This window comes from Oryx dammah, unplaced genomic scaffold (assembly GCF_014754425.2).
Source record: "Oryx dammah isolate SB20612 unplaced genomic scaffold, SCBI_Odam_1.1 HiC_scaffold_15, whole genome shotgun sequence".
In the NCBI taxonomy this organism is placed as follows: Eukaryota; Metazoa; Chordata; class Mammalia; order Artiodactyla; family Bovidae; genus Oryx; species Oryx dammah.
In genome coordinates, this window is record NW_024070199.1 from 23,439,215 (window position 1) to 23,466,483 (window position 27,269).

Here is a 27,269-nt window from a genome sequence, read left to right on the forward strand (position 1 = left end):
ATCTCTGTAGACATATGATCCGCTCTCATTAGAGTGTGATTATGAGTATTGTGAACTGGGGACTCTTCAAATGGTATCAGCTAAGTGTAGTCTTAAAAGCAATAGCTCTAATTGGCTCACTTGCTACTTACCTAACCTGCATGTATCAGAAACTTCTGTACCTACAATGGCCTAAAAAGTGCAGTGAGTATTGTGGTTGCTTCCTCTTCAACTCTCTACTTCTTTGATTCAATGGCTACAATGGGCATTGACTGTGAGTGAAAAAGTGAAGAGTAAAAACTGAGACACCATCTGTCTTTCAAGAGTTTGTGTCTGATATGTGTAACACATGGACGGAACCAGGGTAAGTCTCAGTTTCCCAGAGGTTGAGAGACAAGGTAACTACAGCTTGTAGAAAGACATTTGGAAGAGAAGACATATGGGATGCTGATGCTGGACCACAGTGCTCGACGTATGGAGAAACGAGAAGGGCATCTGCTATGAATGTATGATATCAGGCACAAATAACATGAAGCAGAGGTAGAGGAAAGGACCCAAAGAATTCACAACTATGGTCATTAAAAAAAAACCAACTGAGGGAATAGAGCCGACTCTTCATTGAGGTTCTCAGCTTGCAGAGAGAAAGCATGCGAGTCCTTGGCGCATTTGAGATAGTTGGTCCAAATGATGGAAACAGAACCCCAGTCATGAATGGAAATGGGCACTTCATCACCGTGGGGGTGTCTGAATCCACCAGCCTCATCTCACTTGAAAACATTTTCTGACCACTGCCAACCCTCCAAAGATACCCTGCCCTGAACTTTGTGTGCCCGAACGAAACCACGACGTGGCTCAGATGAGTCCAAACCAACCGTCTGGTTATCCTGCATCAGCCTGACTGGCCCCACCGGTGACAATCACAGAGGAGGCTTCTCTCCTGACCAACTCACGAACATCTACGTGTGACTTCACTGGGAGGCGCTCCCCTCGTTGATTTGAGCCTGTGAGGTAAACCCCACTGGAAACTGACGGCGTGGATGTGGGCAAACCAAGCTCCGTCCAGCTCTTGGCTGCAGCATGCAACGCTATGTCCTACTTTTCTAAGTCATCACTCTCATGCACGGGTATGAACCGAGATGTGGGGAGAAGGAAGACGGAAAACGGGAAAACAGCTATCAGGGAAAGGCAGAGAGGAGAAAGAGAATCAAGTCTGGTCCATTCCATGCCATCAGACTAGCACTGGGTGCCTAGTTCCAAATCCTTCACTGGCAGTTTGAGTCCCAGCGAAGAGGTCCCCAAGGGGTCGATCATGTTCTTGTAACGCTCCCCACGGTGCTGAGCTAAGAAGGGACCCCAGTCCGGCTGCGGCGAGCACACCAACTTCAGCCTCTGCAAAGAAGCCAAAGACACACAGGGTCACAGAAGCAAAGCACACTTTCCCCCAGACACCACTCACCCATCTGCAAACTGCATGCGACCACATTTGTCAGAACACCTCCTGGAACCAAGAGGTCCTCAACCAGGAGAAGCAGTTAGGAAGACCAGCCTCATTCATTAACGAGGCCAGGAATGCGTTACAGAGGAAACTTAGTTTAGTTCACCTGAAATCATTTACATCACCCTGCAAGCAATATTACAGTTGCTCAGAGTTTGCTGTGCACAAGATTAATAGAAGATAAAGGGCCCAGATTCTAATTATACATTTTTTCCTCCAAATGGAGAGGACCCACAAGCTGCTCTCTCTACTGCCAAACACAGTCTGCAAAGGACATGTACTCAGTTACTTTGTTCTACTCTCAACAGTGAGTTGTTACATCAAAATAATTGGATTTTGTTTAGCATATTTCCCAAAAGTATATAAATGGCCAGGAAAGAAAAAACCCTCAACCCCAAAGATACAATGCTAAGAGTGAGCAAAGATTTTAATTATCTGTTGACAAAAGTATATGCTTCTGACTTGGTTCAAAAGTGTGGGTTCTTGCAGGAGAGCTAAAAACAATGGGAATGTCTCTAATCCTTCAACTGAACATTTCAGGGAAAACATAATTTGACCGGAGCATTTTCTAGAATAAGGAAAAAGAAGGCAGATTTCTGACTACATCAGAGGGAACAATGATGTGTTTATTACCTATTAAAAAGAAGCTGCTTCTTATAGCTGTTAGTTTAATCCCCGCCTTAATCATCAGTTTGCAACCTTTGTGTCCCAAATTAACCATAACAAATTTATATTGCCGACTCATCAGTTTAGAGGATTTCAGCCTAAGACAAGAGTAGCAGAGGCTAACGCAGCTTCTGTTCAGAAGGAAGGAGGTTACTGGGTCAGGGAGTGGGCATCCACCTGAGGCTTGAGGAAGCCATCCTTGGCGGGGAGGGGACCATGTCAATGCATCTTAAGGAGACAACAGGCAGAATTTCCTGAGGATGGAACCTGGACCACTGCTTCAGTAAGAAGACTCCTGCATCTCCCTCTGCCAACTCTGCGTCCATCTTTAGTCCAAGAAAAACAAAGGCTGCCTCCTCATCACGTGCACACTCATGGAGCCCATTCACTCACGTGCTCTCTTCCCATCTGCTGTTCCCCTCCCGAGCCCGCGTGAGATGTTCCAGGGCGCTCTCTTCCTCAATCTGGCTGACGGAGAGCAAACCCCACGCAGCTGTTCCTCACCACCCGCATCTACACGTGTGTTTCTTCACCTCGTTCTCATCCAGTGCCTCTCAGGCTTGAATTCGCATCAGAATCACCTAGGGGCTGGTTAAACTATGACCACCAGAGACCCACATCCCCAAGATTCTGGTTCAGCGGAGCAGAGTTGGAGCCTAATTATTTACATTTCCAGGAAGCTCCCAGGCTTCCCTGGGAGCTCAGAATCTGCCTGCAACATAGGAGACCTGAGGGATGGGAAGATCTTGCGTGGAGAATTCCACGGACAGAGAGGACTACATACAGTCCATGGGGTCGCAAAGAGTCAGACGTGACCGAGGGGCTGACACTAGCACTTTTCCTTTCAAGCCCCCAGGTGGTGCTGGTCCCTGGGCCAGGCCCTGAGTAGCACTGATCTGGCCCGAAACAGCAGCCCGCTAGACCTCCAAGACAAGGCAGCACTGACCGCTTCCTAGCACGTCTGAGCATCTGATTTCTCAGGAACAACAAAAGCCCAACCACACTCCACCGGTGGCTCGGCAAGCGGCTGTCCCTTACCGTCCTCTCTGGAGTGAGACCGGGAGTTTTTGCATGAGGAATGGAAAATGGGTTCAGCAAGGGACTAACTGAAACAGGTATCACCTCATACCAGCCGTGCCCTGGGCCTTTCACTACATTCAACGGGGATGTTACATTCTAAGGGACACACTAACCCTCAGCTACGCCTAGTGATTTTAAATGTAACTGGTAATAGGTGTTTGGAGGGGGAGGTGCCTCCGACAGAGAGAAACATCAGGAAAGGGGCGATCTGCTGTGTGGTTAACAACCAAACGCTGGGATTTCAACTCTGGGTGAAGGGAGAGGAGGAGGGAGCTTGTGGAGAGAGGCGACACCCTGATCACTTATTTTTCGGAGCTGTCACTGCTCTGAGGAAGAACACAATAACAGCTCGGCCTGCCGATAGGCAGAGCCCCTCCATTCGAAGAATAACACATAATAAAAACAGGTTTAATAGAAACGATAGCAACTGTAACCACTTAATCACCCAGTCTCCCGCTAGAATATGTTTACCAAATCTTTTGTTGTTTTTTTTTAAAGCACAGAGCTCTCAGAGCTTCTCCCCTGGGAGGGAACGGCAGGCGTAGGAGCTGATACAATTACCTCAATAAATCTGCCAGGAGCCAGGTGCATTTTTATCACAAACATAATCGGGATCCAGATAACGGAGCAGGCAAGCATGAGCCATCCAAGCACCATGGACCAGTTAGGGTAGCGGTAAGAGCCATAGGTCATGGGCTCCCACTGGTAGAAGCTGAAGCAAAGGATAAACTGGGAAGAAAAAAGAAGCACACATGTTAGGTGGGGAAGTGAGTATGCCCTCAACAGTCACGTGTCAGACCCTTGCTGTGAGCTGCTTGCTTTCATACCTATTATCTCATTTCCCCCATGATGATACTGTAAAGGAAGTATTATTACTACATTTTCCAAACGAAAGAACTGGATTTCAGAGATGAACTGACGTACACTGAGGCGCTAAAGCTGTACTTGCCATCACATAAAAATTCAGCGATGCATGTGGGTGTCTATACACTCAGAGGGGCTGCGAGGACGAATTTAAAGGATGTACACCAGGGTGACTGAGGGGTGGAGGTGGGAGAGGGGATGGCGGGTGGTTTTAAGGGGCTGTCTCTGCTTTCTATAACTGATAATCAAGCCTGAGTAATAAGGGGGAAACCCACTAGGTTAATGTGAAAAACTAACTGAATCTACTCTGCTTTCACCTTGAATAGGGAAAGGACCATCTCCAGGAGCTGCCTCTAAAGCTGGCCAAGTGGTCCCCGAGCAGTGGTTCTATAATCAGCGCTGGGACAGAGAGGGGCGGCCCCACCCCCCTCAAATGACACAAGGTGGATGGCCTTGCCACCAAATGGCGAGCTGGGGACAGGCTGATCTCAGCTCTACCGCTAACTAGCTGAGGGACCCGTAAGTCTCAGACTTCTCTGCTATAAAACAGATCCATTTTACACCAGGTAGACAACCCAGGGCTTTTCTGGAAACAACAGTCTGCTATTTGCTCAGGGGACCCCTCTCCCTTTTTTGTTGTTGGTTTTTTTCAAAAAATGCTTGTTTGTTTGGCTGAGCTGGGTCCTAGCTGCGTCTCGTGAGATCTTCAGTTGCAGACAGTGAACGCTGAGTTACAGCATATGGGATCTAGTTCCCGGACCAGGGATCAAACCCCGGCCCCCTTCACTGGGAGCATGGAGGCTTAGCCCTGGACCACCAGGGAAGCGCCGTCCCCTTCACTTTTAAGAGAGGTCAGGATGCATTTTCAGCCCCTGATGCCCCTCACCGCGCACTTTGGCAGACAACAGTGATGAGAAACCTCTGAAAACTCGTTAGAGCAGCTGCAAAGGAACAAAGGAACAGATATGTTGGGAAAACAAACGAGGCACCAGGAAAGACGGAAGAGAGGTCCTAATGGCTGTGTTGGGGGCGGGAGCACTGCCCTCAGGAAATGGAGTTCTCCCCTGTTTTCAACCCATCTTCAGCAGCCTCCACCTAGAACAATGCACCCGCCTACTTCCTCCCTCCTCCTCACCTCTCTTGTTCTATCTTAAGCAGTAAAAGAATTGCCTGAAAATGATTGGGGGGAATTATGTCAGGAAAGATAATACACGGAAGTGTTCTGGAAAAGTGGGAAGCATTATACAAATGTAGGGCATCTTTATGATTGCTGCAAAGCCCAGGCTGCCGGGGTAAGTGATTATTCCAGTGCAACAGTAATTCAATATATGGATTCAAAGCAGCAAGAGCCTGAAAATAATGGTTGAAAATACTGCTCCTATAAGAGATATATCTACTCTAGGCCCCCTTTAGAACATTTGCCCCTAGAGTTATAAGCTTTATTAACCAGTCTATTGGAAACAGGGCTTAATATAATTATGGTAAGTTGGTCCATTTCATTTACTATATAAACAGCAATACATCTGCTTATGTGTGCATAAGTCAGTAACACGATCTGCCTATGTATACAATAATTGCATGCAGAATATTTATAGCTCTATAAATTCATGAAGGCACATATAAAAATGATTAATTTTATTTCAGGGGTTTTGAAGTCATTGAAACCCATAATCTCAGCTCAGTCTAGTCTCCTACAAGATAACCGTGTTACAGAAGGGCAAATGGCCAAAGAGGAAGGGTTAGGCTTGGTCCTCTGATTCCATTTCCTGTTACACAGGTATCATATCAAATTTATCTGTGTAAACTTGTTCTTGCCATCAATATCACCCTGCCAAATCAGCTTTGATAAAACCCTGCTCTCAGATGAACCTGGCCATGAGAAAGGATAATTTAGCCATGGAGCCAGGTCCTGACATATTCAGCTGATGGCAACAGAAGGTGATGCTGATGATGGAACTGACCACTTCGTCTTGTCTCTAGCGCCTAAACACAGAAAGAGGATTTGGCAGAAAATATCTTCTGGGACCTTGCCACAGGTTTCTGTGGAGAGTTTTATAATGGAAATTGAGTAAAGCATAGCACAGTTGAGGCACTTTCTCAAAAAACATAGCCAGTCCCCATTATCCCTTTTCTCTGAAATTCTGCTCCCAAAGACTGGGATGATTGTAATCCAGAATTGGCCAAACTCCACTTGGAGATGAAAGCAACTAGACTTTCAGAAATATATTAGAAGTGTGTTAGACAAGTATTATCTTGAAGCCTAGATAGCCTCGGATTGGAGTCTTATTCTGCCCCCTGCAAGCTCTGTGGCCTCAGGCAAGCTCCTCAGCCTCTCCAAGCCTCAGCACAGGCATCTGTAAAGTGAGGAAAGAATCACCCAGCAAGCAGGGTGGTCGGGAGCTTAAAAGACAATGTTCCTAAAGAGGCTGCCTGATGCTAGAGCCCACCAGTCGTCGTGTTGATTATCACTATGTGATACATTTCTGCAGAACAGAGTAAGATTCTTTGACGCTTAATCTGTTCTAAGACAGCAGCCAAAGGTCGAAAGAATCTGGGACAGATTCTAACTTTGATTTCACCCAAGAATAAAACGTGTGTAGTAATAACAGGAGGATCTGGCAAAGCTCAGCAGAGATAGGGAAAACAGCAGAGGCAAACGGGGGCGAGGGCGGGAGCGTCTCCTGTTTTCCTCTCGGTAGATGGCTAAACCCATCGGTCCTGAATTCAAGAAACTGAAAAATCTATCTTAATCCTTTTCAACTCTCACGTCCCCGGTCTGGTGGGACTTTTCAAACTGCAGCCTCTGATAGGTGATATCAGATACAGACGTGCACACAGATGTAGCTTCTATATAATGTCTCCTGTCAAAGCCGAGGGAGGGAAATACTGAATGTTTTTTCTGTCTAAACTTCTTTCTGAAAGAAATTGAGACGTCACAAACTCACTTTGTGACAGTTTTGGGGGTGCTTTTTGGTTTTGTTTTAAAGAAAATATCTGTTTTCTTTACTATTTTACTTTCATGTTCCTTTAAAGAAGCTGTTACGGTGCCGCGAAACAAGGGTCTTAATCTGGTTTCTAGTGCCACCTGCTGGGTTTAGCAGGAACTACAGCCAGCTTCCTGCAGCCTTTGACCACAAGCCAGGGAGGAAGAAAGACAAGGTCTCTTGACAATTACTGTGCTTAGAGAGTGGATGGAGGCAAAGCCAGAAGCTAAGCCGCAATAAAGGAGCAGGTGACAGGACGTGCATGTGAGTCCCTGTGCAGATTTACTGGTACAGGAAGGGCTCTGATCTTTAAGAAGATGAATGTCAGATGATCTTAAAATGTCATCATCACACTTGAGGATGGTAAGATAGTCCTCAAAAGCAATAAAGATGAACAATAAAAGTCTAACTTCTGCTATACGTATTAATGGTATAGTGGCTGTGTTGAGCAGTGTTTAAAAGTTCTAGAGACAGACTGCTTGGGTTGAAACCCAGGCTGTTGTTACTATTAATAATTCTGCAATCCTAGGCAAGTCGCATAAGCTCTGGGTAACAGCTTCCTCCTCTGTAAAATGGAGATAATTATAATACTAACCCCACAGAACTCCTGTAGGGGAGAGATGAGATGGTACATAAAAAGCACTGTGCACAAAGGGTGGACCGTAGTTAGCATGTGGGAACTGTGATCACACGAGCCAGACTGATACAATGGGAAATGTTCCTGAGGGATGCTCCAAGCCAAGCATGAGTCCTAGCTCTGCCCTCCACCCCTGCATCAGCCTTGCGCTTTTGGGCAGGGTGCTTCACCTCTTTGAGTTTCAGTTTCCTCAGCTGAAAGACAGGAATAATATCCATCCTACCAGCTCCCCAGGCTCATCTGTATGTAGGCACACGTCTTGTTCAACATAAAGCATCGCATATGCATGCAAGGTGCTGCTGGCATGATAAAGCATGCAGTCCTTACAGTTAAAATGGTCGGAGTCACAAAGGCCCAGCAGACTTTCCAGAAAATATTTGGCTGGAATCCAATCATCATCTCGATATCTTCACAGAACCTTTGCAAGCCTGCAAAGAGACAAACGGAGATGGAACATGAGGTGTGGTGGCAGGGGGCGAGATGCGGCAGGGGACAGCAGGAGCAGCTCTCACTCACGTGCCATTGGCTGGGATGGCCCCCTCTTGCTGTCTACATGACCCCTATTATGTAGGAAACCATCAGACAGGTGACTCACTGCTGGGAAGATGAAGGCAAATGGAATGTTTAAATAGATAGCAAACACTCTCTACAGTGAAGTTCAATGTGAGATGTCATCCCACGGTGCCAGCTAGAAAGCTCCATCCCAGCCTAACCCAGGCATCTCCATGCTGCCACAGTCTGACAGTCACCTGTGTGGCTGTTTTCACGGGTGGGTTCATGGGTTCAGCAACCAGCTCTGGCAAACCCAATTACAATCATGACCAATAAGCACAGTGTATTATGAAAGCCTTGGGATGTTGCTTTTTATCCCCCACCCTCCCAAGGATGGGCTTCCCTGGGGGCTCAGCTGGTAAAGAATCCGCCCACAATGCGGGAGACCTGGGTTCGATTCCTGGGTTAGGAAGATCCCCTGTAGAACGGAATGGCTACCCACTCCAGTATTCTGGCCTGGAAAATTCCATGGACTGTACAGTCCATGGGGTCACAAAGAGTCAGACACAACTGAGGGACTTTCACTCACTCCCAAGGATACTCTTCCATGAGTCAATTTATCTCTGCTCCATGGAAGATGATAAGGGCAAGCAAGAACCAATGTGACTTCCACGTGGCTATCACCCACTTTGTTGAAACTCAAAGGATTGTGGTCTTCTTGGTCACTGAGCAGCACAACTATGTAAAGTAAAAAGCAGACGAGGGTTTTTCTCAGGGCCCCAGATAACCAGAATCCACTCTTTAAAAAGAAAAGCCACAGAGAATTTTTGAGGAGGAAGCAGTTTCTTGTATTGTTTTGAGCTCACCAGAAGCGAGGCTGTCTCAGAACTGGGGGGTTGCCATGCTGAAGAGACTTGAAAGGGCCCTGAGTTTGAGCCCCTTCATAGTCGGCAGTTCCAACTGGTAGCCCCAAATAATGGGCCACCGCAGGCAAGAACTGCACACTCGGAGCAGCTCTCTGACCATCCTTGGGTTTGCCTGTGTCTCGTTTCCCGTCATCAAACTCCTTCAATGACTGGCCTCTGGACACTAGACTCTCTGGACGTAAGGGAGGGTTAGAACCAAAAAAGAGATGAAAGTTAAAGATGAGGACCTCAGATGACCTTATCTGCAGGGCAGCAATAGAGATGCAGACGTAGAGAACAGACTTGTGGGAAGAAGGGGTGGGACGAATGGCGAGCGTAGCAGTGAAGCGCATGCATCACCATGTGCGAAACAGTGGGGATTCACTGTGTGACCAGCAAGCTCAGCCTGGTGCCCTGTGACAGCCTGGAGGGGTGAGTGGGGACGGGGGTGGGAGGGCGGGGACACATGTATTCCTACGGCTGGTTCACATTGCTGTATGGCAGAAACCAACACAACATTGTACAGCAATTATCCTCCAATTAAAAAAAAAAATGAGGACCTCAGAAACCCACATGAAATCCTGAAAGTGGGACTCGGTTCTTCAAAACAGAAAAGACTCTAAAATCTTCTGTTTTCAGTATCAATCCTGTTATCAGACCCTTCCTCTCCATTAAACCATTCTCCAAGGAGATGGTGGTGTGCAGCTTGCCTAGGGAAACTGATGTGACAGGGTTCAAGGTTAGACTGAGGAAGACGCACAAAGCCAGCCTCCTACGGGAAGCAGGGGTGGGAGGAGAAGTGCTCAGGTTCCCCCAGAGGGGATGGAGAGCTGGGTCCAGACTGCGGGAGGGGGTGGATGGTGGGTGCCTAGTTTCAGCAGGAGGCAGTTCGATGCCCAGGAGCAGCCCCAGAACTGAGCGAGATGACTTGGGCTCCAGAGTTAGCACAAGCCCTGAAAAGTCAGCCTCCTCCCTTCCCATGAGGGCTTTGGACGCCTGCTCCAACAGGCTCCACTTCAGGTCCCGTGATGGATCAGCCTGATCTGCCAGTGTGGCCTGGCAGATGCTGCCCAAGGGCACCAGTGGGAGCCACCAGGCAAGCCTCCCGCCTCTTGCTCATCCCTGAGTCAGGCTCTCCAATCCCTCCATCCCCTATCCGTTCTGGCCCCCACCCAGCACAGCCCACCCGCACCCTGACTCACGCCCAAGCCCCCACCAGAGTCCCTTACTGAGTCAGTGGCTAGGCCTTTGTTCTTATGGCTTCCTCTGCCTGCTCTATCCTTCCCACCTGTCCCAGTCCCTCATCAAGGCTAACGCTAGATGGAGGAATTGGTCTTGGAGCTAGGAGCTTGTATATAGAGATCTGCCTGCTGCATGACCTTGAACCTGGAGGGGTAAGATTGCTGCAAAGGGATCAGAGCAACAGCTTCTCCCTGAGCTAGCAGAAAAACAAAACAGCGGTGAACTCATAGTTACTGTTTTAGACTCAGACACACAGACCTGGTACCCAGAAAGGGGCTACCACAAGCTCCATATAACCAACCAATCCTGAACTGTTAGTCAAGGACCTGCCTCACCAACCAATCACTTTCGCAGGTGCAATTTTGTGGCCTTTGTCTTCACGAACCACACCCTTGCCTTTGGTCTGAGTATGGTCTTCCAGGGACTGCTGTCCCCACTGTGTGGCCTGGTGCTGAGAAGGGTGACACTCCTGGATTAATGGTCTCCTGTTGCCATTTTGAACAATTTTTAACCTGAGGTTCCAGATTTTCATTTTGCCCTCGGTCTCACAAATTAGGTCTCCAGCCCCGTGTGTACCTCCAGTTATTCTCTTACAGTTAATGTGATGTTTTGGCTGCATCCCCTGGAGCCAAAATGCTATGTGCGGGCTTAGATTTTCCCTGCCTTGGTTAGCAATAAGCTCAATACTAAGCCTCAGTCCTTGTTTTCGTTTATGTCCTTTTAGTTCTGAAATGCCATTTTCTCGAGCCCTTTTCTGGTTAGTCTGGCCCTCCTTTATCTCTGGGCAGCCTTAGGGCTCCCAGCCAGGTAAGAGTCATTGCCTACTGGAACTAACATCCCTCACAAGGACGGAGAGAAAGACAGAGTGCATGTGGGATATAAAACAAGTCACTGACCAATGTGGAAGAAAACAGATCAAGACCACTGAGCTCGTTGTGATCTGCGGGAAACACACAGAACAAAGGCCTGGTAGAGCCAAGCAGATTACCAGGCACAAGGGCTCTGTGGCAGCAGGTTAATGCCAGGGTTTCCCCATCAGGGAAGTCCCTGTATTGGCTCTCAGGAAAGTATGAGTCACTTTTACAAAGCGACTCTATTAGGTAAAATCTGTTAAAGAGATTGTTCCTACACCAAACTTGGGGAGTTCCACTTTAGCTACCACAAATCCGGATATTGGCCTTTGAAGAGCATTGTCTTGAGAGCCTGAATCAGCTCTTTTGATCTAAAGATAAAACTTGAAAGTTCTACCCAATGTATTTTAAATGTTTGAATGGCAACCTCTAGAATCTAGACTCTAGAGATCATTAGAACCAAGAAGAAAACACAAATCTCTGCAATTAGTCTGCCTCTTTCTCAGATTCAGCAGCCAGGATGATCAAATCAGTCAAGTTCATTTCCTTTCTTCATGGGTTCATGTTGAACTTCCTTACACTAACCTGCATTTGTTTGGGGGCTCATCATCTCAGTAAAGAATCCACTGTCATCTGGAGCATACATTATATATTTGTGCAAGCTTTTCCTTTCACCTCTAATAATGACGTTAGCTTCAAATATTTCTTCTAAGATTCCCTTCTTAGAATTCCCTCCAGGTCCAAATCAGAGGGTCACACCCACATGTGACAACACCGGAGTCAAGTTCAACCTGAGCTTAGCACAGAGTCCACCTAGTCCTGAGAACTGGCCCAGCACCAGCCTTCTAGAGCCCAGGTAATTGCCCAGGTGATCCCCCTAGGAAGGATAGCAGAGCCCAGGGAAAAAAGCACTCGGGATTAACTTTTTCCTTCGGAATGAAAAAATCTACCAGCAGATTTATATGAGGGCTCGGAGAGAGATATTTAAGTCCTAAGAACAGAAATGTTCAAAGGTTTCTGTTTTAACGGATGTGTGTAAACCGCACTGAACAACCCTGTTTTATTGGAAACAGTCATGCAAACGCGCCTTTTGTGGGCAATATCAGGGAGGCTACAGACAGCAGAGGAGGTCAATGAGATGGCTACCTACACTTGGGCTGGTGCCGCAATGACGTGCCTTCCCGACTTTGCCAACAGACCGTCTGGCGGCTTCAGCTTATGTGTGGACCCACAAGGACTCGAGTTTCCAAAAGAGAGCCCCAGAGGCCTCTCCACAGTAACGCCTTTGGTATCTGGGCAAAAGTTAGGATGCACTGTGGCAGACTGGCCAGGTTTCAGCCACTCTCTGTTCAGGTAGGAAGCTCTTTGAAGCCTTAGCCTAAACGCGAGTCTTCAATCACAGCATCACTGCAGGCTTGAGGCTGTCTCATCAGCCCAAAGTACTGGCAGTGTGGCCTCTGATGCCATCAGGACAGCTGGCATGCCTGCCCGCTTCTCTGGCCAGAAGCTAAACTCTCTCTGCAGTGGGGATGTACACTCCAGCTGAGATAAATTCTTCTTCTGCCAATGCCCAACAATGGCTGCAGTGTTTTCCTGTTTCTGGGGCACCCAGATTTTACTTGAGAGGTTTCCTTTTTATATCTTGACTGCCCATCACCCTCCATTTTAATGTATTTTTCAGTAAAGCAAGAAGCTGCTGAAGCCCTGATGGGCAAGAGGCTAACCATTACATTAAAGGCAAAAGGCTCTTAAGCACATCCCTGCATCCAAGAGATACCCTGCCTTTCCTTTCACCATCCCTTTTTGGTTTTGAAATACAGATGGGTCTTCTGACTTGGCATTTTTCCTCTATAGTGAATACCTCCTGGTATTCACTATAGAGGCCTTATCTATATTCGGGATGTCCCTGTGAGGCACAAGGACATCAGCACCGCCTTGAACCCCATAGGACTGGCTTGTGCTGACTGGTGGTACACAGTAGGGGCTCAAGAGGTCACCCGGTGAGACAACCCCACCCCCCAGCCAAGCACAAACACCTTTCCAGGAAGGGCAAAGATGGCATCTGCTAATTTTTCCCATTCTTCTTGAGAATGGCCCCACTGATTATAGGATGCTCGTTGCTATGGTGATGCTGCTGCTACTGCTGCTAAGTCGCTTCAGTCACGTCCAACTCTGTGTGACCCCACAGATGGCAGCCCACCAGGCTCCGCTGCCCCTGGGATTCTCCAGGCTAGAACACTGGAGTGGGTTGCCATTTCCTTCTCCAAGGCATGAAGGTGAAAAGTGAAAGTGAAGTCACTCAGTCTTGTCCTACTCTTAGCAACCCCACGGACTGCAACTTACCAGGCTCCTCTGTCCATGGGATTTTCCAGGCAAGAGTACTAGAGTGGGGTGCCATTGATAGGAAGGGTTAATTTATAAGGGAATTGGAAGTTTCTTCCTGGGAAAATCTGGGGTTGAGATCTTGCATCACAGGCTCCCATGATGCTAATAAAGTCTCCTAAGAATCTATGATGGGGCTTTCCTGGTGGTTCAGATGGTAAAGAATCTGCCTATAACTCAGGGTTCAGGGTTCAGTCCCTGGGTCAGGAAGATCCCCTGGAGGAGGAAATGGCAATCCACTCCAGTATTCTTACCGGGAAAATTCCATGGAGAGAGGAGCCTGGCGGGCTATAGTCCACAGGATTGCAAAGAGTCGGACACAACTGAGCAACTAACACACACACACACACAGATCTGTGAGGTTCTCTTTTCTCACTATAGTATCAGGAGACCACCAATGAAGCTACTCCTCACCTCAAGCTGCGTGAAGACTACAGCTACCAAAATCCTGAAATACTTTCACAGGAGCAGAGCAGTCTCCCTCTTCCCCCCTAGTGTGGCCACCATCCACAGGCATGAAACGTTCACTTGTCAAGGGCATGTCCCAGTTCTAGCAGTTTCTGATAATAAAGTTTCACCATCGGTCATCTTTTAGATCCAAGTGATTGAGGCAAGTTTGGAAATAAAGGTGCAGCTCTGTTTCCTAAATAGCTGCAATGAAGCCTTTGCCTTGTCTTCTTAAATAGGAGAAACCTGCCAGCCACGGACGCCTCAGCGACACTCAGTTTGGCCTCAGCATCCGTCTCAGTAGTTCCCTTACCGTACACATAGGAGATCCCCACGAGCTCAAAGATGGCGATGATGACGAGGGCATAGGAGGCGGCGTACGTGTCCACAAGCTGAAACATGTAAATTCCACCCTGGCAGGGACGAGAGACAAGCAACGTCAGTGGGCCTGGATCCAGGCTATGTCCCACTTCCAGCAACCTGTCATTCCAGCCTGAGCAGGGTCACGTACCAACAGGAGTTGAAGGATTCCCCCCGCCCCTAGAGAGGAGCAACTTAACTCTGGTCAAGTAAGCCAGAGGCCTTGCTGTGTTAGCAAAGCAATCCCTTGCGAGACTCCCAAGCTCATCAACAGCACAAGCCCAGAAAAGTGATTTAACATCTGACTCTTCAAAGGCAGACGTCATACATTCGAAGATGTAAATGTGAAAGTAGCCAGACTGCATTGTTTCTGCTTGAAGCAACAGATGGCCGTTTCTACCCATACACCTGCATGTGACTGACCTCCATAAGACCCTCAGGTGTCGATGGGCAGTCCTCACACATCTGTCAATGGGAAGTCTTCATACATCCCCCTGCATCTTTATCCCACTCTTACATGAGGTTTAGAGACCATCTCCTTTCAATCCATCATTTTACAAATGAAGAAACCAAGACCCAAAGTGGTGACTTGCTCGAGGTCAGAGAGACGGCAAAAGCAATATACATATACATCAGGTGAGCAAATGCTCATCTTACCAGACACTCAGGACCAGAAGAAACTCCAGTGACTATAGACATTGTATATTACAAGTAATCAAGTGGAAATGTCTCTGGTCAGTGAAGTTGGATTTTCATGTATTTCATTCTCTTCAAGTAGGACACACCTGTCTCGTTGGCTCAAGAAGGCTACGTCTCAATTATGAAGATGCTAGAAGTATCATTAGTAGCCAAGGTGACATATTTCCCTCTACAGTCAGAATCTCTAATGGACTGGTGCCATCTGCTTGGAAATGGCAATGGTTTGGCTGTTATTCTAAGGTCTGGGAGTTAAGAGTAAAGAGATGGAAAAGCCATCAGCCCCACCCGCAACCTGCCCCCATCCTAAGCCTGTGCCCAGCAGGTGTCTTACCTGAGTGATCATTGGGAAGCCCATGATGAAGAAACAAATGCAGCAGCCCAGAGTAAAGACCGGTTTGTGAGTGCGCAAGTACTTGGGGAACTCGTCCGAGATGGAGGTAACTATGGTCTCGATAGTGGCGAACTGGAATGATGCCAGAGAAGGGACGCCTGAGACACTGCCCAGCCCCACAGGCTCAAAAGAGTCCTTTGTGTCTCCCACCAGGCCAAGTGGCACTGGTGTGAGGATTGCTCTTTGGGGTTGCTTTCCCTTGATGAGTCTAAAGGATCTTGCTGGGGTCCAACCCACAAGGTCAGCAAGGGGAATCTAGGCAGGATGTGAACCTTCGAGCTATGTCTCCAGCCCCCAGAGACTGCACTCACATCCATCCACTAGGACACTTTAAGCTTCACTTTGTATTCATGAAATGTAAATTCCTCTCCTCCCGTTTACATCGCATTTGATCTTCCACTTGAGGGGAAAAAAACCCTCCTTGCACCCAACTACTAAACTCTGAGCACCTGTCAGCATGATTTGTAGCAGTCTCAGCCCCAGAGCAATTTCCCTAAAATTGACTTCACATTATTCTCCCTTATCCGGCCCCACAGAACTTGCTTTGGCAAAAGGACACCAAAGCAGGAAGAACATAAGTAAAACTCACATGGAAAAAGGAAAGGGAGAGAGCACAGCTCCTTTGCACCTTCACCTGAGTCACCCACAAATGCAAGGTTATCCTGAGCTTGGCCAGGTACCTCACCATCCCTACCCATCACTTCAGGAAACACTGAGATAATGCTATCCCCAAACCCTGCCCCGGGCTGGATTATAGAGCCCCAGGAGAGGGGTCTTCAGAAGGAGGACTGGAGCAGAGGTCAAAACGGGACACTCACCATAGTGTCAAGTCCAAGAGTGAGGAGCATCAGGAAAAAGATGATGGCCCAGAAGGGAGAGAGCGGCAGCCTGGTTAAGGCCTCTGGGTAAACCACGAATGCAATACCTGGCCCTGGAAAGAACAAGACAGATGACTCCAGGCAGGTCCAGCTCCAAGACCCCTCTTCCTGGAAGCCCACAGGATCCTCTCTCCATGGCAGTCCTGAGTCATTTACAGGAGAAGCTGCTCCTTCTGTGTCCTATGTTTTCACTCCTCTTCATCCATTTCCCCAGTTAGACCTCAAACTAATTGAAGGGAAGGATCGGAGGAATTAGGTCCACATCTCAGGAAACTCATAGGAGAGGCTCAAAAAGAGTGGCAAAGCAGAGACTCAGGGCCAGCCCACCACTACGGCCAGGCTGTGTCCCATGCAAATAAACACAAAAACCTCCATGTCTATATTAATGGGTTGAGGAAGGATGTAATATTACCCTCTAGAACAGTGGAGATTTTGCTCCCCAGAGCAAATACGGCAATGTCTACAAACATTTTTATTCCCATAACCAGGATTTTTGATTCTCATAGCCAGGATGTCTTAGAGGATGATTACTGGGGTCTAGTGTGTAGAGGCCAGATGCTGCTAAACATCCTTCAATGCACAGCCCCCACAGCAAAGATTTACCCAAACATGCTGAGATTCAGAAACCCCGCTATCAGGGTTAAACATTCCCAGAATGACATCATTTCCCCCTTTTGCTACCCTTCTTCTTAGTCACTCCTCCAGGCAAAGCCATGTATACAAAACGTGAATCAGTCTGATGCTTTTAGGATCTTGCCCTACAAAGTCTTGGTAAACATGGGGCTGTGTCAGTCCACAGGTAATTAGGTTGGGATGAGGGATACACAAGAGTTAAGAGAGTTTGGACTCTAATGGCTAGAGAGTTCAGGGTCCAAATTCAGATTCCATGACTTGTTAACTGTGCAGCCCTAGAGAAGTTAGTTTATTGCTATGAGCCTCAATCTTGTCTATCTGTAAAATGGGGATAACAATAGTTCTTCATAATAGGACAGCCGTGAGGAACAAATGAGGAAGTGCAGGGAAAGCACTGAGACCAGTGCCTCACACATCATCAACACTCTCAGAATATTAGCTCTTCTTAGGAGCAGACAAGGAACTTGGAAATTAGCAGCTCTGATCTGGGTCTTCCCAAGAATATCGAGTGTGGTCTTGATAGAGGATGTCTGAGCTGCGTTTTTCTCTGCTAACATAAAACCCTGCCAGCCGTTCCTACCTGCCTCATGGCCTCACTGGGAAGATGGTTAAAGACGCGGCAGTTGTGAATTTCCCTGTAAGTAGAAACCTACATGATAATGGGCAGAGACCAGGGAATGTTGAGGTAATCCACAGCCAGGGCACGTCTGGAAGCCAGAAATCGTAGCACCTGGAGTTTTTATAACTCAGTCATAACAGCCCTTTTTTCAAACTGGAATTTATCAGGTTGTTAGCTCCTAATGTTGCCTAGGGCTTTGGGTATTTAAAATATAAAGCCTGGAATGCCTAAGATACCCTCACTTGATGCATTTATTGAACAGACAGTAGAAACAGCCTCTGAAGACTCCCTGGGTGAACCATAAAAGAAAATTCAGTATTAAACTGCAGTTCAAAACTGGCCTCAAATGCAGCACAGTGAGGAAGCCAGTTCAGCTTAGGCTCCTAAAGTGGACAAGAAGGCCTTAAAATGGCCACTGCCGGAGGACCTCTGCTGATTGCTTTAACAGGATTCCGGCCATTTGCACATTACTGCTTTTTCAGGGTGGAGAAGGATTTCCAAATACCTGGCCTGTTTCTAATTTGGTGGCCTCCCTACTACACAGGGTAAAGGCATCATGTTCAGAAAACTCCGTTTATCCTAGATGGCTGCTGCTGCAGCTAAGTCGCTTCAGTCATGTCCGACTCCGTGCAACCCCAGAGACGGCAGGCTCCGCCGTCCCTGGGATTCTCCAGGGAAGAACACTGGAGTGGGCTGCCATTTCCTTCTCCAAGGCATGAAAGTGAAAAGTGAAAGTGAAGTCGCTCAGTCATGTCCAACTCTTCGAGACCCCATGGACTGCAGCCTACCAGGCTCCTCCATCCATGGGATTTTCCAGGCAAGAGTACTGGAGTGGGGTGCCATTGCCTTCTCCGTCCTAGATGGCTAGTGAGTGGATTTTTTAAATACATGTTTGTAATATTTTGCAGAGTCCGAGAAGAGGGACTGCCTGAGCCACAGCGGAGTTTTCCCCGGGTGAGGCCGGTGTATCTGACAGAGGCTGAGTCCTGTCACTTTCAGCAAAGCCCAGGAGCTGGAGAGCAGGCTCCCCTGCCCCAGGGACCAGGAGACTCACTCTGCCTCTTTCTAGCTTCAGGACTTTAGATAAGACTTGGGTAAGACTCTGGACACACTTCAGTTTCCTTATCCATACAATGGGGATAATAATAGTACCTACCTTTAGGGCTTCCCTGTGGCTTAGCTGGTAAAGAATCCACCTGCAATGCAGGAGACCTGGGTTCGATCCCTGGGTTGGGAAGATCCCCTGGAGAAGGGAAAGGCTACCCACTCCAGTATTCTGGCCTCGAGAATTCCATGGACTATATGGTCCATGGGGGTCGCAAAGAGTCGGAGGCGACTGAGCGCCTTTCATTTCACTCACCCTCAGGGAATCTCTGTAACGTTAAGTGTACCGATACTAGTGAAGGGCTCAGAATAATGGTCTGTGCTTACTGAGTTCTCTCCACAGCTAGGCATTATTCTGAGCCCTTCACTCAGGGCTCTTCCCATGAAAGGGGCCCAAAGGGGCTCGGCAGGCTAGCTACTCGGGCAGGGCCCCAGACACCTAGAGTGACAGCCTCCTTGGTCCTAGAGAGCCGCTGCAGACAGATCCAGGGGCTCTGGAGCCAGCATGGCCTGCAGGCCACGGGGAGTGCTCACTCTGCGGGTCACCTACTGCACATGCGTGCGTTCTCAGAGGAGGCAGCGCTGAACCCTGCGCCTTTGGAAGCACTGGCTTCCAGGTGACAGACAGATGGTGGGACAGTCCCTTCATCTCGATCAGCAGGGTCTCTGTACTACGAGCGGGTGAGGGAGCCAGGGCGGCACTTCCCAGGGGCCTGGTTACCGCGGAGTTACCACGCAGGCCTCAGAAATCTACATGCACTGTGTTCCCCTGCTGCGTCTCATCCAGTTCTGCTGCAGGTGGGTGAGCATCTTGGTAGGGCTCTGGGCAGGATTCTGACAGTGAGTCAGCACTCCCCAGGTAGCCGTGAAGATGGCTGGGAGATGCCTCTCACAGGCTGACTTCCCAGGAAGCTGCTTTTCTGAAGTCGACGCCTGAAAAGACCACGCCCCCTTCCCTGTGCCCATTGTAAGAGCAGAAGACAGCCTGGTCTCATACCAATCTACTCTCAGTCACCTTCAGTCTGATACAGACAAGATTTGAGGTAGTGACTTTGAGCCTCTCTTAAAAGGGAGCTCTAATAAAATGCACTACTGTTAGGTCATTAAAGAGAACCAGCTTTGGACTGAATATCAAAGCACAGTTGCTAACGCCGGGTCAGCACAAATGAACTGAACGTTCACGCGCCAATGTCACCTAGCAAGGAGGGCATGGGGCTGGCACCTAATGCAGGCCTGACCTCAAACCTCTGTCCTGTATTCTGCAGGGCCCCCATTATACCAGAGGACATCAGACAAGCCTGCAAATCACATACAATAAAGTATGTGAGTTCAAATGAGCAGGATTAGCTGCCCATGGGTCTAGGAGAAGACTTCACGGGCCCCTGCCTCTGCCCCATGGGGGATGAGACCCACTTCTGATGGGTCTGCTGGTAACAATGAGAAACTGCCAAGTACCTGCCCCTTGAGCAACACAGGTTTGAACTGCAAGGCTCCATTCATGCATTTTTCTCAGTAGTAAATACAACAGAAGACAGTCCACAGTTGGGCAAATCCATGGATCCAAAGCAATCTCAGATTCAGAGGAACTGTATCTACAAAGGGCTGACTAATAAATTATAACTTGGATTTTTGACTGCTCGGAGGTTCAGCACCCTTAACCCCCCATATCTGAGATCTGCGTTGTTCAAGGTCCACTGTATGAACACAACATGTTAGAATCCATGAGAAGAGCTCTTCTCCCTGTTAGAATCAGAGAAAATGAAAAAAATCTAGAAAGGGCAAATTCTAGAGGGAAACCCGGACGATTTGTTTGATGCTTTGTACATAAAGGAAAATCAAATTTTGATTTGGGTTTTAGCAACTTGTGTCCCACATCCCTTTCCTGGGGTAGGAAAGCACTTGGAAGAATAAATTAACACAGCCATGTCTCAGGAAACACTATCTCTGACCACTCAGCCACTGGTTCAACTGGTTCACTGGCTCACAACTCAATAATGTCTCAAGAATAACGAAATGCCTCAGACCTGCCAGAAAGTGGGGTAGGACCCAGCTGCTCCAGGTACCCTGCTGGTAGGAAATCCGGACAGCTGAGTGTCACAGGCACCCTGAAGACAAAGTCTTCTCTCCCCACCCCCGTATCCTCCACCCCTGCCACCTCCCTTCTCTCCAGGAGTTTTAAACTCTTCAACCAGGGAAGGTCATTGGCTCAGCTCTGGGACCTTTAATTTAGCGCACTGCTGCAAGACCAAAATCCCTGGGGGTTCAACACTCTCTCCAGGGAGAGATAACTACCCCCCATCCCGGTTCTTTAACTCTTGGAGGCCCGCAGCGTGCTATCAGCACCACTGAAGTGGTGACTCCCTATCCGCAGGGAGACGGCAGCCCACCACGGAGGTGAGCTGAGGCTCAGTTCTCTCCCGTGCTGCCGTCTGAGCCATTATCTGAGGTCTGCAGTGAGCTCCTTGAAGAAAGACAACTGCCCAGAGAAGCCACAAGACAGGCCCACAGTCTGGGTGGTCTGGAGCCCACAGACAGTCCCGTCCCCTCCGCCCCGGCCACGGCCCCAGCCACGGTCCAGACCCCAAGGCATCTCCTGAACGCCTGATCAGAGGGTGACCCTAGTGACAGATGATGCCACCATGAAATCCCTTCGTCACCGAAACCCACTCAACACACAAATCCTGCATAGAATGAGGCTGGGTAGAAATAAAAAGTTCAGTAAAAGTATTACATCTCTCTACAAAATACTGTGCTAGAAATATGGATTAAATGAGATTTAAAAAAATGATAGCCCTCTGTACACGCCACAGAGACCACACAAGTGTTAGCCATTAACAGATGGATCACCTGGGCAGAGAGTAAACATTTATCCCACATCCCTCCCTCCACCACCGTCCAACCTTTCCACCCGCTGGGGAAAACACCGCAGGTCTGCATTTGCTAACTAAGCAGAAGGCCCTGAGAGCATGTCAGACCTTACAACCTGTGCTTCGTCAGCAGAAGGCCGCTCTTATTAATAAGCATTAGCTCAGTGCCTGCAGAGCCCTTGGCAACGGATGCCACCCTGCGGCAGGCTGAGGCCACACCAGCTGCAGGAGCACGGGTTGCCTTAGAGAATCCTCTACATATGCCTAACAGGTAGAGACCTTACATAGGCTGGAGCTTAGCTAAAACAGGGGAGGGACTGGGACTTTCCTGGTGGCCTAGAGGTTACGAATCAGCCTGGCAATGCAGGGGACGTGGGTTCAATCCCTGGTTGGGAACTAAGATCCCACACGCCATGGATCAACTAAGCCTGCATGGTATAATGAAGACCCTGCATACCACAATTGAGAGCTGGCACAGACAAATAAATAAATATTTTTTAAAAGAGAGAGAGAGGAGAGGGAAGCAGGAAAGGGCTTTTATAGCCACCCCTCTAGGTAAGGACCGGCCAGCTCTGCAGGCGCTTCAGTTGTTCCGGGCCCCTCCACAAAGGGGGACCGAGGCTGCGCCCTCTCCAGCCCGCCCCAGAAGGACAGCTTCCTAGCACAGCAGTACAAGTGAGAAGCTCAGGATGCGAAGTGGAACCTGGCCCACAACGGCAGGGCGATGGCCACACGGTACCTTGGTCGGCCACATTCTCGATGTTCACCTTGCGTTCGTTAGCCATGAAGCCGATGACTGAGAAGATGACGAAGCCGGCGAAGATGCTCGTGGCACTGTTGGTGCAGGTAACAATTAGCGTGTCCCTGGGGGGAAGGGACAGGTCCGTCATCAGCTGTGCTTTGTACGGAGGAAGGGACAGGGGAGGGACACACGAGTGTGTTGGTGGACACCTGTGCCTGTGCCCATTGCTAAACAGGTGCTCGCTGTAGGCTGGTCTTGTTCTCTGTTATTCACAAGGAAACAGCCTGACCACAGGCTCCCTTGGGCTGAGTGTATAAGCACCAGAACAAAGCTCTGCTTAGAAGCAGGTCTCCCCTGCTGGCAGTAGCAGAGTAAGTCTGTCCATCAGAGCAGAAATTGAAGGGATGGGGGCCTTTTGCAGAGTCTGGGACAGGAACCACGTATGAGAGAAGGCAGCGGGACCACCCAGTGCCACCAAACCTTAGAACAGCCTGGGGTTCCTGCACACAAGCTTAGATGGGCAAGCCTGGAGGGGAGGAGAGAGGCCAGCAGCTCGGAGGCAGCGCCCTCTGCTGGCCATACGGCTGCAGTTCCCAGGCTGCATCCTAGACCCAAAAGAAGGGTCACAGCTAGATGGAGCCATGGGGCCAAATTCCAGTCCTGGCTCTCTCCACGTTAGAGGCATGACCTTGACTAAGTCACTTTCTTTCCACTCCTATTTTAAATGCCAGCAATGACCCCACCTCACTCACAGCTTGTGAGGATAGAACCAGACAAGGCCTGGGCCACACAAAGCCTGGCAGGAAGCAAGGACTCAGGACACCATCTGCCGCGTCCAGCCCTTTGGTTTCAGTTCAGTCACTCAATCGTGTCTGACTCTTTGCGACCCCATGGACTGCAGCACACCAGACTTCCCTGTCCATCACCAACTCCCGGAGCTTGCTCAAACTCATGTCCATCCAGTTGGTGATGCCATCCAACCATCTCATCCTCTGTCGTCCCCTTCTCCTCCCACCTTCAATCTTTCCCAACATCAGGGCCTTTTACTGATGGGGAAACTGAGACCCAGGGGAAGATAATGGGCTCATCAACAGTAAGTTCCCGTTTGAACCCAGTCTTCCTGCCCCTCAGCCACACCACATAGCCTCATTTCTAACACAACACAGAGCCACGCTTCCCCCTTTGAGGGTGCTCAGGTTGATTCTCATGGGTCAGTAAGCAGCTATGATCAAAGAAACTCAAACTCCTTAGTCTGGCATACCAGCTGTTACGGGTTGAACTGCAGGCCCCCAAATGTGCATGTGGAAGTCACTATCCCCAGTTCCTCAGAAGGTGACTGTATTTGAAAACAGGCTCTTTAAACAGGTAATTAGGTTAAGAGGAAGTCATGAGAGTGGGCGCTAATCCAATATGACTGAGGCCCAGTAAGCAGAGGAGATAAGGGTGCACAGTGAGCAGGGAGACCAGATGGAGACTCAGGGAGAAGACGGCCAGCCGCAAGCCTAACAGGGAGGCCTCAGAAGACGTCATCCTGTTGACGTGTCTTATGGCCTTGGACTTATGGCCTCCAGATGGTGGGAAAGAATTTTGTATACAATATCTCTTACCCTCAACAAAATATTATAATCTGCATTTTACAGATTAGAAAATGGATTCACGGAAATGAAGTTTCTTACCCATGTCTTGGAGTCTTAATAAATGGTGAAGTCATAATATAAACACAAGTCTGTCTGACCCCAAGCTTCTTTCCTTTTTTTTTTAATCAGCCCTTCAAACCTTATCTTCTTACTGCTTGTCACAGACAGATTTAACTTTCAGATGTCACCTCCTCCAGGGGCTGTACGGACTCTCTCATGTCTTCGGGGATCCAGGGCCCCCTAATATCCCCCCATCCAAGTGCCAACCTGCACCAGCACCACCTGAGAATCCTGTCTGGAAATGTAGATTCCCAATGCCCAGCACCTTCTGATGTTCTGTTTCTTAAACCTGGGAGGGGACTCAAAGTTTGCATAACTTTGGGTTTAACTGACAAATAAAAGTGTAATATATTTTAACATATTTAAAGTATGTAATGTGATGATTTGATAAACATATGCATGAAACAGGGCTCCCACTATCGAGTTAATTAACACAGACACCACCATGGTACTTCTTCGTTTCTCATAGGGCTCACCAGAAAAATGTCTATCAAGTGGACATATGACATACTTTATCAACAACTGCCATACAGCTGTCTCCATGGACTAGAGAGCTCACAAATGACTATCCCAGGACACAGCCAGTGGGATAGCACCTCCAGAGAAATTTAGTTCCATTCCAAGGGTCAGAATCAGGGTGCAAGTTGGGGGCCAAGCCAGGCCACCAGCAGCCAGCAGCTCAGCCTTAGCAGGGTGTTTCCTCCATTCCAGAGACAACTGTCTGGTCCTGTCTCGGGTGAAATGTGAGGATATGGCCTCAGGCACGTGATAACTCAGCCCAAGGTTCTGTCCCCAGGCCCTAGTCCCACTCACCAGCCACCTCTGGGGCTTGAAGTGCCTCCACATACCTGTAGCAGTTGTTGTGGAATTTGTTGTAAGAAGAGAGAGTGATCAGGCCTCCCCATGCAGCAGATAAAGAGAAGAAAATCTGAGTGGCAGCATCTTTCCACACCTGGGAGGCAAAAAAAGGGGAAGATTCAAGGTCACTGAAGGAGGCTGATCTGGGGGAGGGGAGGCTCCCAATGCCACATGGTCTGAGGCTTGGGAGGCAGGGAGGCAATCAGGACAGGATGACTTTGGCACCAACATAAATGGGAAACATACACAGTCGTTTGCACTGGAATCCAAAGAGTCAGTGACTGACGTGGGAGACCCTAACTCCATTCTAATCAAAGGAGAGGAACTCAGTAAGCAATGTACACACTTCATGCTGGCAAGCCCTACCATATAAAACTATACAGAAGGGGAAAGCCCTTTCTTCAGCTAGAAAACGTCTCAAAATAAAAAACAATTTGCAAAAGCAAATATATTCATGGATACAAAAGCAAAACTTTTTACAGCTGACATTCTCACAGATTACAATTTACTAAAAATTTGAAATTCTGTAGCCCACCCCATTGAAGTAAAATATGTTCCATTGCCACCACACAATGGATTTTACAGTGCTACCTCCTTCTTGAACCTGCCTGACAGCACCTCTTGTTTGTCTTGGCAATTTAATCATCCTCGTAAAACTCCAGAAGGCAACTCAAGAGTTTGAGCTAGAGATTTATATGATCTGATAATGACTTCCTATCATTTTTATAAATTAAATCTGGCTTTTAAGTTGTGCTTAACATATGCAAGGTATGTGCTGGCAAAAAGTATGTGCCTACCCCAGCCTCTATTCTCTCACTCTCCTTGATAACAAACTGCGGTTTTATTTAAGGCAGCCATACATCCAGCCAAATGACCATCTCCCAGAATCAAGGGGAGGCACACCTGAGAGAAGATATCTGACTTCGTTTCTGGCCAATGATGAGAAAAATCAAGTGTTATATGGAACTTCCAGGCTTTCTCTCTTTTTAAAGAGAGAAGGAAGGTGTTCTCTCCCTTCCCTCAATATTTTGTGCTACTTGGAATGCTGACATGATGGCTGGAGCTCTGGCAGCCAAATGGCAGCTATTCACTGAGGATGGTGGGGCAGAAAGGAGCCTGGAACACTATGGAGCCACCCAACCAGTGTCTACCACTAGACTGCTGTAGTACCTCCAAGTAAAATAAACTTTTGTTTAAGCTGCCATTATCTGGAGGTTTTTCTTTGTGTGCAAACTCAATTCTAGCTCTGCTTTCTTAAAATCTTCTGGAAAAGCAGAATTTTCTTTAAGGGGAGAAAATGCATTTCTTATGAAACAATCACCCTTTCACATGGAGTTCTAGGGGATTTTAGAGGAAGATATGCCTGCACTGAATATGCCAACAGAAAGTATAAGTGTCTGCTGGCTCTTATAAATCTGTCTGAGCCCTTTAAATTATAACTGCTTGTAGTTTGTCTAAGTGCTATTATTTTCCAACCAGCAAAACCCATTTCCAACACACTATAATTAGCAACAGATAAGGGGCATGAGGCAACCCAAAGCTATTAAGGGAATTTCTTCTTCCTTTCAACCTCCACAGCAACCCCAGATGTAGGACAACTGTTCCAGGAATCTGAAACCCGCTGCTGCTCACTTCTCATTAAAAACTTCCCGAGTACATAACATTTCAAAATCATCAGGAGCTTGCAAAGGCTAACAGTGAGCTGCCCAGGGGAGAGGAGGTGTGACCCCTTCTGTTAAACCGAGTCCCAGAGTGGGACCCAGCCCTATGTGCTGTTCCCCTGATAAGCGCTTGATGAATGAAATTGGAGGCCCACCGTGGCATCTGTGAGTTTCTCCCACTTTGGAGTGATGAAGTACCAGATCCCAGCGCCGGCTCCAGGCAGGGTGACGCCTCGGATGAGAAGGATCACGAGCACAACGTACGGGAAGGTGGCTGTGAAGTACACCACCTGCAGAAACCACCACGGGGGGGCAGCAGTGAGCGGGGGCGCAGCAGTGAGGCAGAGTGTGCTCTCCATCCGGACTCGGGCACCTCGTAGGCTATTTTCCCTCAAACTCTTCCAGGATGGGGGACACAGTAAAGACACTGAGACCAAAGGTGAGTCAGTGAGGGCTAGAAATAAAGTCTCGAGGGCGACATCCAAGGCTGTGAGGGTGATTCAGAAGTGGCTAACTCCCTGAGAACCGACTGAGCGAGAAGTGTTATATGCCCTCTTCCTCCTGAACACCCAGCTCACCCTCAGCTTGAGACCCCGAATCCCACCATTAGAGATTAACTTATTTAGCTTAAGTTTTCCATCCTTATTTATGCACACTCACTAACTGAGGCAGCCCAGTGACATGAAAGAAGCATGATCTTAGAATTTGGTATATTTAGGTTCAAATGAAATTGCCC

The 27,269-nt window shown here is 48.3% G+C and overlaps 1 protein-coding gene across 1 annotated transcript in view; it reads right to left on the minus strand.

Annotated features, from left to right (window-relative positions):
• Positions 1 to 590: 590 nt before the first annotated feature.
• SLC6A5 (solute carrier family 6 member 5) overlaps positions 591 to 27,269 on the minus strand; it is a 51,143-nt gene continuing 24,464 nt past the window's right edge. Inside the window, exons 8-16 of the mRNA XM_040256551.1 lie at positions 26,689 to 26,823; positions 24,863 to 24,966; positions 22,315 to 22,439; positions 16,293 to 16,405; positions 15,415 to 15,546; positions 14,338 to 14,437; positions 8,033 to 8,133; positions 3,782 to 3,949; positions 591 to 1,368 (exon numbers count right to left, since the gene is read on the minus strand). Of these exons, the coding sequence (XP_040112485.1) occupies positions 1,213 to 1,368; positions 3,782 to 3,949; positions 8,033 to 8,133; positions 14,338 to 14,437; positions 15,415 to 15,546; positions 16,293 to 16,405; positions 22,315 to 22,439; positions 24,863 to 24,966; positions 26,689 to 26,823 (1,134 nt within the window). The 3' untranslated portion in view covers positions 591 to 1,212. The remainder of the gene's footprint in view (positions 1,369 to 3,781; positions 3,950 to 8,032; positions 8,134 to 14,337; positions 14,438 to 15,414; positions 15,547 to 16,292; positions 16,406 to 22,314; positions 22,440 to 24,862; positions 24,967 to 26,688; positions 26,824 to 27,269) is intronic.